The sequence below is a fragment of the Oreochromis aureus genome, linkage group 10, assembly GCF_013358895.1.
Source record: "Oreochromis aureus strain Israel breed Guangdong linkage group 10, ZZ_aureus, whole genome shotgun sequence".
NCBI classification, from domain to species: Eukaryota; Metazoa; Chordata; class Actinopteri; order Cichliformes; family Cichlidae; genus Oreochromis; species Oreochromis aureus.
In genome coordinates this window covers 30,782,508-30,796,601 of record NC_052951.1, presented here as the reverse complement: position 1 = coordinate 30,796,601, position 14,094 = coordinate 30,782,508, and the positions used below count along the sequence as shown (strand labels likewise).

Sequence of the window (14,094 nt, the reverse complement as noted above, 5' to 3'; positions counted from 1 at the left end):
ACCTGTGAAAAAATAAATAAAAATTCATTTAGAAAAAAAAAAAGAAAAGCCAACAGATACAAAAATCAAATATGGATACACAAATCACCAAATACACAGAAAATCAAATATGGATACACAAATGTACAGTGAGAGACACACACAAACAGGGTCTATGCCAGTCAACCAGTCTGAATATATTATATTTTTATCGACCAATGAGATGCTGCCCTAAAAAGGTCTTTGTGTGTGTCTTTCTTTCTCTCTCTCTGTCTCTCTCTCTCTCTCTCAAACACACACACACACACACACACACACACACACACACACACACACACACAGCAGCAGCAGCAAGAACAGGGGCTGTTAACAGCATGTTTCTAGGTCAGTCAAACAGCTGTGAGCTTCTCAATTTGAATCCACCAATCAGAGAGGTTGTGTGCTTTTTCCCGCCAAAACTGGTGCACCAAGTGCAGGCCTTTACACATGCAGCACAGAGAGAGACAGGATTTTTGCAGTCTATTTCTCATAGTGAGGACTCCCTCAAACAAACAGCCATAAATTCCTAACCGTAGGGGCTAAAACGGTCATTCTTAGACCGTTGTGTTCAGACGACATGGGGAATCTTGAAATGTTGACCATTTGAAATACAAATATGAAATATTAGAGATATATGACATAGATGATTGGTGGGCTTAGAAGCCACGAAGGTCCCAATATGCAAATTTAAATGTGCCAGGACTCAGATATGATTGGCTGGCTGGGAAGCCATGAAGGCAACAATATGCAAATTTGAATGTGCCAGGACCCAGATATGATTAGCTGGCTGGGAAGCCATGAAGGTCCCAATATGCAAATTTGAATGTGCCAGGACTCAGATATGATTGGCTGGCTGGGAAGCCGTGCATGACTTGATATGTCAATTTGAAAATTACAGTCCTCACAGAGGATTGGCTTCCTGAGGAGCTGGCAGGAATACATAGAAATACTATGATTACCCAGAAATACTGCGTTTAGTAGAAATACTATGTTTTAGCACAAATACTATAATTAAGCAGAAATATTATATTAACTACAAATCCTATAAAATAGCAGAAATAGTATGATTTAGCACAAATGCTGTATTTAGCACAAATCTTATAAAATAGCAGAAATAGTATGATTTAGCACAAATGCTGTATTTAGCACAAATACTGAAAAGCAGCACAAATGCTATGACTTAGCACAATAGTAATAACTTAAATAGAAAAATTGGAAAAGCAAAATGGACAGCTGCAAAAGTCCCACAAGCACAGAGAGACACACACAGGATCAAATTCAGTCAACCAGTCTAAATATATTGAATTTAAATCATACAATAAGATGCTCCCATAAAACTCTCTCTCGCCTCTCTCTCTCTCTCTCTCTCACTGTCACACACACACACACACACACACACACACACACACACACACACACACACACAGGAGAGAAAATCAAGTTTCTAGGTCAGTCAAGCAGCCTGGGAGCTGCTAAATTTGAATCCACCAATCAGAGAGGCTGTGTACTTTTTCCCGCCAAAACTGGTGCACTAAGTTCAGGCCTTTACACATGCAGCACAGAGAGAGACAGGATTTTTGCAGTCTATTTCTCATAGTGAGAATTCCCCTCAAACAAACAGCCATAAATTTCTAACCGTAGGGGCTAAAACAGTCATTCTTAGACCATTTTATTCAGAAGACATAGGGGAATCTTGAAATGCTGACCATTTAAAATAAAAATATGAAATATTAGAGATATATGACATAGATGATTGGTGGGCTTAGAAGCCATGAATGTCCCAATATGCAAATTTAAATGTGCCAGGACTCAGATATGATTGGCTGGCTGGGAAGCCATGAAGGCAACAATATGCAAATTTAAATGTTCCAGGACTCAGATATGATTGGCTGGCTGGGAAGCCATGAAGGTCCCAATATGCAAATTTGAATGTGCCAGGACTCAGATATGATTGGCTGGCTGGGAAGCCATGAATGCCCCAATATGCAAATTTGAATGTGCCAGGACTCAGATATGATTGGCTGGCTGGGAAGCCATGCATGACTTGATATGTCAATTTGAAAATTACAGTCCTCACAGAGGATTGGCTTCCTGAGGAGCTGGCAGGAATACATAGAAATACTATGATTACCCAGAAATACTGCGTTTAGTAGAAATACTATGTTTTAGCACAAATACTATAATTAAGCAGAAATATTATATTAAGTACAAATCCTATAAAATAGCAGAAATAGTATGATTTAGCACAAATGCTGTATTTAGCACAAATCTTATAAAATAGCAGAAATAGTATGATTTAGCACAAATGCTGTATTTAGCACAAATACTGAAAAGCAGCACAAATGCTATGACTTAGCACAATAGTAATAACTTAAATAGAAAAATTGGAAAAGCAAAATGGACAGCTGCAAAAAGTCCCACAAGCACAGAGAGACACACACAGGATCAAATTCAGTCAACCAGTCTAAATATCCATCCATCCATCCATTCGCTTCCGCTTATCCTTTTCAGGGTCGCGGGGGGCGCTGGAGCCTATCCCAGCTGTCATAGGGCGAGAGGCGGGGTACACCCTGGACAGGCCGCCAGTCTGTCGCAGGGCCAACACACAGTCTAAATATATTGAATTTAAATCATACAATAAGATGCTCCCATAAAACTCTCTCTCTCCTCTCTCTCTCTCTCTCTCTCTCTCTCACACACACACACACACACACACACACACACACACACACACACACACACACACACACAGGGAGAGAAAATCAAGTTTCTAGCTCAGTCAAGCAGCCTGGGAGCTGCTAAATTTGAATCCACCAATCAGAGAGGCTGTGTACTTTTTCCCGCCAAAACAGGTGCAGCCGTTTTTACACACACAGAGCACAGAGACAGGATTTCTGCAGTGAATTTCTCATAGTGAGGATTCCTCTCAAACAAATGACCATAATTTCCTAACCGTAGGGGCTAGAACGGTCATTCTTACACCGTTTGTTCAGAAGAGATGGGGAATCTTAAAGTGTTGACAATTTATCATTAAAATATGAATTATTAAAGATATTCGACTTCTAATGCACCATAACTGAGTAGAGCAAAGCAAAACTGCCTTGACTTGCCCTCAAACAACGCTTTCTAACTCTAAATCTATTTGGAGTATCAATATCATTTTTTCACCGTAAGAGACAGCAGGCTTTGGTGAACAATCTTGGAAATTTTCAGGTCTCTGTGGAAATCCATTAAAAAGATATGACGAGAGAAAAAGTGGTTCATTTCAGAGTTTGAAATCTGAAGAAATCTGAGCGAGGACAAATTTCCTACCCTCAAACAAACCCAATTCATGGCCAAATGGTAATAGGTGAGAAAGAAATTCTTGAATTGTGAGCGTCAGGAGTGTCTGAAGATATATTGGCACAAGCCTCATGTCATAACTTTGTTTCGTTGGGGAGATATGACGATTCGAAAATGCCTCTCATTACAGAAATCAAGCGGTGATTTTAAACGAACTCTCCATTGACTTTCTATGGGGAGTTTTGAGACTTTGTGTTGGTCTGAGGAGATTTGACAAAATTCTATAAATCTCACAACAATGATTGTGACATTTTCTGAAAGCCAGCAAAAATACCTACGTTTTGATGTATAATTTGTGGAAGTTGAGTGAAAATTGAGCAAGTAGCAAGAAGTTGTTCGGACATGAAGAGAAGACTGCGAAACCTACAGTGGCACACTGGAAGCCAAGTGCATAGCAACCATAACAACACATGTATTTTCTGAAAAATCACAATTTTGCAACTCAAAACTTAAAGAGGGATAAGATGAAAATGGTAACAGATATGAAAAAGCTGAATCATTAATGAATAGCCCAATAATTTGTGAACATTTTAAAGTTTGAATGGTTGTTCTACGTGAAAGTAGGAAAAAGTAGTTAAGTTTCAAAAACAAGCAAGTTTTAGCAGAATTATGGAAGTTTCCCATTCATTTCAATGGGACAAATTAAAGGAAAAAAGCTTAATATTTTAAAAAGTATAAGAGCAAAAAGTACCAAAAGTCATTGCCGAATTAGCAGAAATAGCAGAATAGTTTAAAATTTGAACGGTGAAAATCGGCTGAAAATTGTGGAAGTAGTTAAACAGCAAAAACGCGACGAAGCAACTTGAAGAATAATAATAAAGTAGAATAATAATAAAGAATAAAGAGAAACAGGAACTCAATAGTGTGGATGCCTCCAGCATCCACACAATAATAAAGAATAAAGAGAAACAGGAACTCAATAGTGTGGATGCCTCCAGCATCCACACAATAAAGAATAAAGAGAAACAGGAACTCAATAGTGTGGATGCTTAATCAGCATCCACACAATTATAAATTGTGACTTAATTGTTTTTAATTGAATTTTAATTGTAAAGATTAATGTACTTACTTTGCTATTGTAGAATGATACAACATATATAATTGTAGCATGTTGCATTTGTTGTACAACCTTCAGCTGTAATTGTTTGGCAAAGAGGATCCAAATGTGAGTCTCGCTGGTAGCATAAAACAAATGACTTTTATTAAGGCTGATTTCAGAAAAAAGGCAATAAAATCCAAAAACCAACGGAGAAAATCGGGGCTTACACACATACTGAAGGCTAATCATAGGAATCAGGGAAATGCTGGGAAAACAAGATACACGTGACACTAATTAAGGATGAAGAAAAAGTAAAACTAAATGCACAACACTGGAGATGGAAAGCTAGAAAATAAATCAGCAAGTAACTCAACAGGGACACATCTAACACAGAGATGGACACTTGACAACAAGAAACAAGAAGACTCTAAGGAGGCTAACGTAATAAATACCAGAACATGAGTGAACTGAAAAAAACCCTAAACAACAGAACTCAGAATGTAAAAATAACAACAATGAATCTCCAACAGTAGTCAAAACCAAAACAGGAAGGAGGAAAGTTGAAGTAGCAGATTCAGAGAGTTGACTCAGCCACGGGACAGTGCAGACGAGCAGTTCAAGGTGTCAACCAGGGGGACAGGAAGAGGAGGGGATCGACCTATATGAAGGGCAGAGTAGAGGGACAGTTCAAGGGGTCGACCTGGGGGCAAAGTAGGGCGACAGAATTTCTCAGGAGGCTGCACTGGCATAGGTCAGTGGCAGTGGCAAGGACCCTACGGATGTTTAACAGCCAAAGTGACAAAGCAGATAGGCCGATGATGATAAAGTTGGAGATCTTAAGGCAGCTTGGTCGGAGGCTCTCGGCACTCAGGCTTGGATGACATTGGATGCCCCAGACTGAATGGGATAGCAGCAGTCCAGTGTTACCGACAAAGGATAGAAGAATCCATGAAAGCAACACGGTACCCTCTGGCTCAAGCAAATTGGGACCCTTGAATGACTTACTTTTTGAAACACCAACTCAGAAAATTCAGATTTAATAGGTGGCTTTATACTCTACTGCTGCCTGCCTTTTCTTATTTTGGTTCCTGCATTTGGGTCCTTTTCTCTGAAGTGTTAGAATTTATCCATCATGAATATGCTTTGTATAGTAGCTTTAAACCTTACTAAAAGAGGTTTCATGAAAGCACATGATTTCTTTCTACCAGTATACACCCACCAACTGTATCACTACATATATCGCCTCTTGATGGCATGACAGAATCTAAACAGTAATGGTTCCCCTTTTCTCTGACCTGTAATGTTCAGTAGCTGCATGGTCCCTTTGCCAGATATACAGCAGACAGTAGGAAGAAAAAGAGTGGACTAAGCTGTCACGATGCGTGGTGCCGAGAGAACCCAAAAGCAAGATGCAGAAACAACAGAGGACTTTATTTAGGTTAATACAGAAAGTTAAAATGAGGATATATTAACAGATTGTGACAAAGCAAAGACTGCAAACACTATGAGAACTGATTAAGGATGGCTAACAGGCGAGGAATAAGATGCAGGTGGAAGTAATTAAACAGGTGAAAACAATCAAGAAATCAAGGACAGACAGGAAGTAAAACTGACATGAAATTTCCCCTTGTGGGACTAATAAAGGTATATCTATCAATCAATCAATCAATCAAATGGTATTTAAAGTAAAGCTGCAAAAACCAAAAAAAATAAAAAATGCACAACACAGAAAAAGAAGACGTCACAGTCACAGACACTGACAGAAATAAACTCAAGACAACAGAATTCAAAACTCTAACACTAAAAATATTTAAACAAGAATAAAAACTCACTAATATAAAACAAGAATTAGAAGTGAACCGGTATAACAAGAACTGAAGCTTAATATACTAGGATTAAAATGAATGCAGGAAAGCAGGAACTTAACAAACATCAAAACTGAAACATGAAATCAACAGTAAAACCAATTAGAGATCAAAACTTATTAATAGACAGTTCCAAAATATGATTGTGACCTTGTCATTAGCAGGTTACATGCATATTACCACAGGCCAGAGGAAAAAAAAAATCCCTACAAACTATCAGGGGAAATTTATTTTAATGCAGTTGACTTCTAAAGGTACATTATTTTCACTTTCTGGCTCGTCTCCAGCAACTCAACCAAGAATATTCGGTACTCATTGCAGTCTGCTATTTGCAGCTGGGTGGGTGCATCATCATCATCATCATCATCATCATCATCATCATCATCATTTACAGAATGATGGTGATTTCCAACTGAACCATATTCAATTGAAATGAAATAAATTGAAATGTATGCACCTTTATTGTGGGAAGGCAGTGGATATTCCACTAGAAAGCTGGGTTAATGTGGTGTCCAGTTCCATTTCCTGCATAATGGTGTTGAGTGATTACGACAGCTTTTCTGGGATTTAAATTCCCTCGGCTGTTTGTTCTTTGCGTGGTCCTCTGCATCTGCTTCTGGAGTGTGCGAGTGCAGGTGTGAGAAAACGGTAGATATGCGAAGGGATGGAACTAGAAGAAATAGATTTTCTTTTTTTTTTTTTCCTTTTTAAATTCCTTTCTGTCTTTTTGCTTATCTCAATCAGCTTCTCACCCACATCTTGTCTCTTATTTTGTATGTGTTTATGTGGTGTGCCTGGGCTGAGGCTGAGAAAAACAGCATAACACCTAAGCAAAGTCACACCAAGATTCTCGCAGAGACTCAGATTACAAAAGTTTCTCATTCTCCTTGTCTTGTTTTTCAAGGTCTTGTTAGAGCAGAAAGCCCCAGTGGAATATCACGCCGACGTGTGCTGAAATTTTAATCAAAAGGAAATGGGGCAGCGCAGTGTCGCTTCCTTTCAGTGGGAAACACACAGATGGACTCTAACTGCATGTCAGGTCCTGGCACGACACACCAGGAGGAAATATGAACCAAAAAGGAGGAATGAGGATGGAATTTGAGACAATTAGAAAAGTTAAAGTGAGGTTTTAAAGTGTGCTCCAACATTAACTTCAGCTGGAAGGTGGCGATGGTGTCTTTAATGGTGTCTTTAATTCAATAATCTCATTGCACAAACAATCAGGTTGCTGGTTTTTCAACAGTGAATCCACCAGACTCTGCCAGATTCAGCTATGGCTAAGAGCATCTTCATTAGCGTCATGATTTGGACCTATATTTTCATCACAAGTATAAAATTTAAGAGAGAATACAGTTCACTGGGAACTATCGTGCTTCAAATATTTACTCTGCCTCAAATAATGCTTGAAGGACGTTGTGGTAGACTTTTAAGATGCCAGCTTTATATTGCAGTGTTTAACAGTAGCTCCAGTAGTTTTCTTTGGTTTTGCATGTTTCTCTTTAGCTCATAATTCTTCAATTTGTCCGTATTATTGGTGGTTTGCCGGATTCTGGCTTTAGCAGCATGTTGCACTTTGCCTGCAACTTGCAGTTCTATTTGCATTCACACTTAAATCTCAGCTATACATTCACTGAATGCTTAATTAGGAATTGCAGATGGGTTGGTCACATCTCATAATGTGCAGTCTGATATAACATTGCTGCAAACCACACCCTCAATAAAAAAGACTAAGGAAACAGTTATTAATGGATATTAATAAAAAATGAATACCTCTCTGACAGTGTCACTAAAAACCATAGTTTATTATCATTGTAAAAGCATATGAAATGGCTGAGCTGTTGCATTAAATTGAAGCTTTTCACTCATTTAATTTTATAATTGAAAAGTTCGGCTGTCAAGTCTGTACACAAATAAAGGAATTGGTAACCTTGCAGTCGATATTTAGTCTCGTGGATCTAATGTATAAGACCCCTTCTTGTGTATTTCACAGTATTTTCACTCCCACTCATAATTCCTTTAATTTCTTGAGAAAAAGTTGAGATTAGTCACTCGTCATTAGTGTATAAACTCTGATAAAATGACGAGTTGGAAGAGACAGACACCTCTCACTAATGCCATAACCTTATGCGACTAGCTCAGCTGCCAACGGACACCTTGTGGGTGAATGACTCATGCGACCAGCTTTGAGAAAACAGCCCTAATTGATGCCCGAGGAAAGAGAACAGTTGAAAACAGTTAACTTGAAAACCTTCCCTGAGGTTTTTCCACCTGTCATCACCACAAGTTGGAGAACTTCAGTGACAGTCAATGATAAATAAACAGCTTTTATGCAGTGCTTTTCTAGTCTAATCGTCCACTCAATGTGCATAACACTACAAGCCATATTTAGATGGAAATTCATACACTCAATTCATACAATATTGCATTGAGGGCAGTCTTTAGCTTTCAGTACCTTGGCCAAGGACACTTTGATATGCAAGCTGTAGAAGCCAGGACTCAAACCACTGGCCTTTCAATTAGTAAACGACCCAATTTTTCCCCTGTGTCACAGCCGGCCAAGTTCAACTCCTAATCAGGTTCCCAGGGCCAAGAGCATGAATCATAATGATTTTGGTACACTCAAAAAAATCTGTTGTTGGATGAACACAATTTAATCATGCACCTATTTCCACGTGATTTAACCAAATACAATAACTCATTTTTGACCATGTCAAACCAACACATTTGACATTTGGTGGTTTAATGTAATCAGATTACGTTGGATCAACGTAGTATACTTACATTGACTTGAAGTGATTTATTGAAGCATGTAGAGTGAAATTTGTTTTAATTCATTCTACACAAGTTAAAAACTTTAGGAAAACACAATGAAATCTTGTTGTTTGAATAACTACTTTGTTAATCAAGGCAATTACTGCTAGTCTTGCTTAATGAACCAATATGGGGGTTGATGATTTCATAGAGACAAACAACCATTTGCACTTAGGTTAATTGGTGATTCTAAATTACCCATAACTCTAATTACACACTGCAAACCAGCCAGCTTAGGGATTTGAACCCAGGGCCTTCTTGCTGTGAGGCAACAGCACTAACCATCACACCACCAAGCTGTCAATCCAGGCTCAACAAAACTAGGACAGCTATGATTACAAGGCTTGATGCAGAATATTCTGTACGTTTTTGTCCTTGACAGGTTAAACCACAATAAATAGCGATAGCATACATGTGGTGTGGGTGTAGTTGTCTGCCTCTTAAAACTCCAGTGATTTTCCTGCAGTTTGACATCTAATGTGATCTTGTGAATTTCGTGAGTCCAGGCGACTAACCACTCTTACTAGATTGTATCATGTCGTCTCAACAAGAACAAATTAAGTTGCTGAATTTCATGCAGATGCTACATGATTTAATTACATTCACCATAGAAACATGAAATTATTTAGTTCAAATTACAGGTTTGAATATTGTACATGTAACAACACCCCAATTTCATTTTTTTGAGTGTAACTGTAATTTTTTTCTTAGCAATTTGACTCTGGCATTAAGGATGATCAAAAATGTATTTGGAGTCAGAGAGTCATATTTAGTCATGACCTTTGAAATCATCTGAGCTTTTGCCTAAATTGGTCCATCCACTGTGATTATATACTTTAAAATGATGATTAAAATGATGTTGTAAAATTACATACTATATTACATTTTGGGATAAATTATTTAAGTATACTTACTGAAAGACAGAGGATATTGGCTGATTGGGGAAAAAAAAGAACAGCTGTACATTCATCATCGTTGTTTGTCTGACTCTGCTGTGGTATCAGCTAACAGCCTGGTTAATAATACTCCATGCAGTCAGACTTATCATTTGTATTAACAACAATTCACTAATTGCATCCTCCCACGGAGCTAATTGATTAACCATTGTGCTGTGATCCCGTAATATCTCGAGACACTGAGAAGTCATTTCTAAAGCGGGAAGAATTTTGTAAATGGCTGTTTTTGCATTTTAATTCTGTGTAGAGAATAATGGCTTATGGTGATAAGAGTGTGTGTGTGTGTGTGTGTGTGTGTGTGTGTGTGTGTGTGTGTGTGTGTGTGTGTGTGTGTGTGTGTGTGTGTGTGATGACGGGAAAACTGAATGTCATTTTCTCTGTGTCATACAAATAAAAGCAACCCCCCCTGTTTTTATAAAGCCCCAGCTGTCAGCAGCACGCTTTAGGAAGGAAAGACAACAGGAAGACTGGAGAGATATAAAAACCATGAATTAATCATATATTGTATTTAAGCAGTTTTTGATACCAATATTACTGTTTAACATCCAATACAGTGAACATCCTTTCCACTCTTCCTCTAATCTCAGTTACACTGCATCTGTATTTAAGAAAGCACTCGGTTTTCTATGGAAACATATCAAGATAATGACAAAAACAATATATTTCAGCAGGCTTTCTTGAATGACGTTCATTTGGAATACTTGTGTAATGATTTTGAGGAAAGATCCAACATTGGAGCCATTTGTATGTGATAAAAACTTGACATCCACATAGTAAGTTTAGCTGAAAAGTTGTGACGCAAGTCCTTTAAAGGCTTTTATGTTTTCTGTGCCACTGCAGTGGTTGAACCAGCTGCGTAAGGTCACTCAGGTGGGACTTGACGGTGTGCGGCGGATCGACTGGCACGACTACGAGGCAATAAGGAGAGATGCTGCACGCATGGGTAGGTACAAACGTTTTGCTGATGCTGCTGTTTTTCAGAACATCTGCTCTGTTTTAGCAGAAAGCCACACACACGTACACTAAAGCACTACAGTTGTGCTGCTTTTCTCTTAATTCGATCTAACTGGATTTCTCACTTATTCTCAGAACCAGTGCGAATCAATGCTCTAAGTGCTGTTCTGAGTTCATTATTAAACACAGTTAATCTTGTACAACAACACCTTGAGTGGGAAACATAGGTTATCATCCCTTTTGAAACCTTTTTATAGAATTACATTGTAGTTATTATGGAAGAAAATCAGTTGTTTGAGCCTTGTTTGAACTACCACGCGAAAGGCACATAGAGAAATTAGAAACATGCAAAGTGAGTTCAGCTTTTTCAGGTACCCTTGGTTAAAGATTTAATGAGTCATTAATTTTCTCAATAGACAGTGATGCTCTTCAGCAGTTTGGAGAAAACAGGATTGATAATAAAGACAAATGTAAGCTAAGATCCTAACGTCTCGGATGCATCTGGTTAACCTTCAAACATCTAGTCTACTTAAAATTCATGCATGCCATTGTTGATAAGCCAAAGGTTCTAACGCTGAGGAAAATGCCTATACATTCTGCAGCTTTAATGAATAGAAAATCCTTGCACGTTCTTGTTTTTAAGGAAAGAATGACATAAAGGTCCAATTTGATGTATAATATGGGCATGAAAAGAAAAACGTGGGCGTTAGATCAGTTAAGTTCGTCCTTCAGAAAAGCACAGCATCCCTATTATCAAGTGTGTGTGATTTATTCGAGCTGGTTGGCCTACAGACATATGGTGCTTCAACTTACATTTTGATCAAGAAAAGATGAATTATATCAGCTTTTTTTTCTTCAGTTTATGCAAAAATGAAATGAGCGGATGGCAGGCTAAGAAAGGTTAGCTGACATCCTTCTTCCCATAAGGGCTTTTCAGTCCCTCCTGGAGGATGCTGAGATGCTCTCAGGCTAGATGAGATAAATAATCCCCTCGGTGAGTTCTGGGTCTACCTTAGAATTTCTCTCAGCTAGGTATCCCCTGAAAAACTTCACAGGAAGGTGCTCGGGAGGCACCGTGATTAGATTAGATCTCAGTTGTTTCAGGCTGAACCATCTTTACTCTCTCTTGGTGCCTGAACTCTTCACACTATTTCTAAGGCTTAGCCCAGATGTCCTAAAGAGGAATCTTGAGATCCTGGATATCATTGTTTTGGCCACTAACCATAGCTCATGACTACAGATGGTTAAAAGGTAGATTTGCAAAACAAAAGCTTTGCTTTTCAGCTCAACTCTCCCTTAATCTTAATGATCCACTACAGTGCCTACATCATTGCTGGAACTGCATCTCATGCTCCACCTTCCCATGACTCTTGAACAAGACCAAAAGATCTTAAAGTCCTCGGATTTACTGTACCCTATGAAGAGATCCAACAGTTGATTTTCAAACCTTTCATGCGCCTTGTTCGGCAAGCAACATCAATGAAACCCATGAATGTCCACTTCTTTTATAAGTGCGCAATTTAGGAGGACACATTAAAGCTTCTTATACAACGGAAACCCTTCAGAGTGTTTGCAATCAATGCTTGACGTTATTTTATTCAAGTCACTCATTCACGTGCTTTTTTTTTTTTTTTTTTTTTTCGCAAAAAATGTACAGAAACGGCACAGAATATTTCAGATTCAACCCAGGATGTCTCATGTTGTGAGCATAATTAGTTGATTAGATAAATTCATTTGAAACACATAAAAAAAACCTACAAAAAAATAACAACGGGGACTAGGTGAGTCACCTCTTCCTTGTATGTAACTTGGCTGCTCATATGTAAATTCTCAATAAATAAAGACCAATATTAAAACAGAGAATAATGCACTTCTATTTTTTTCCATTTCTTTCTTCTTTTTGCTTCTCCTTAGCGCAGACCCATGATCAGCTGAGTGACTGTATTTGCTAACACAATGAAAATAATGAAAACGATAAATCTGAAGCCAGAAAAACCACACAAAACAAACCCCCCCAAAATATTAAAAAATAATTAGTTTCTGTGTGGTTTGTATTTGCCTGAGGAAGGCTAGAAATCCCAATTTTAAAGATCTTTCTAATAACCGGCAAAAGTACAGAATTAGGTAGAAGAGAGTTTATCGCTGAAATGAGCCATTAAAGTGAGGAGTTATTTTCCACAGTTGTTACCTTCAGGAATATAGACAGATCATTTCTGCCTAATGGAACAAGGCAGTTCAGTTTAATTTGTTGCTCTTCTCTGACTGTAGAGCCTCCATGCGCCTGTGTGTATATTTTTGGTGAGAGCATTGATAAGTGGCTAATGAAACAAGCAGCACAGTGTAATTTGATGCACTTTTGAAATGAGCTTAAGCTTCACAATGTTTGTGCATTGATAAGGATTACAGAACACGATTAGGCACACACGTATGTGTTCATGTCAAACATCTGAACTTTGTGCTGTATGTATGTATTATATAGTTACTGTACAAACACTGACTTGATGTGTCATACTCTAAAAAATTAGCTGATTAGCTGATAGGTGATATTTTTTCCAGCTTGTTCCACCTTGTTAACACAATAGCTATGAACTAAATATATTCAAATTGAAGACTATACTGTGAGAAAAGTACGCAGAAAGCGAAAATATTGGTAGATAATTAAGTAATCATTAACTAATGCTTAACAGATGATTGCGTAATGCTTAATAGTGTGTTCTTATTATAAAGTGTTACCAAAATATGAAATACTTTTTTTCTCATACTTTGGAAAAATTCTTTAAATTATAAACAATGAAATATGAGGAGAGTGTCCAAGTCTGGAAATGATTCAGCAAGTTAGAGTGGCATTTTCCTTGCAGACCCAAGTTAATGCTGACTAAATGTCTGCTACATGCTTCTTCACTCACTTCACTCAAGTTGCTAACATCATCAATATGAATAATTAGCCACTCAATATTAAGGAAAAGTAAAACAGAACAAATGGCATCCCCATTTCTACCATTTAATTGAATTTAAATGAATTTACATTGAATTGAAGCATTCCAAACTCCTTGCTCTCCAAACAACTTTAGCTAAAAGTATTTTCTCAAACTTGACGAGGAGTAGATGG

General features: G+C 37.9%; 1 protein-coding gene across 1 annotated transcript in view; it reads left to right on the top strand.

Moving 5' to 3' along the window:
• The window catches only part of LOC116328502 (polypeptide N-acetylgalactosaminyltransferase 10-like), a 122,203-nt gene that overhangs the window by 44,479 nt on the left and 63,630 nt on the right, over window positions 1–14,094 (top strand). The window contains exon 2 of the mRNA XM_039617859.1: window positions 10,872–10,974. Coding sequence (XP_039473793.1) covers window positions 10,872–10,974 — 103 coding nt within the window. The remainder of the gene's footprint in view (window positions 1–10,871; window positions 10,975–14,094) is intronic.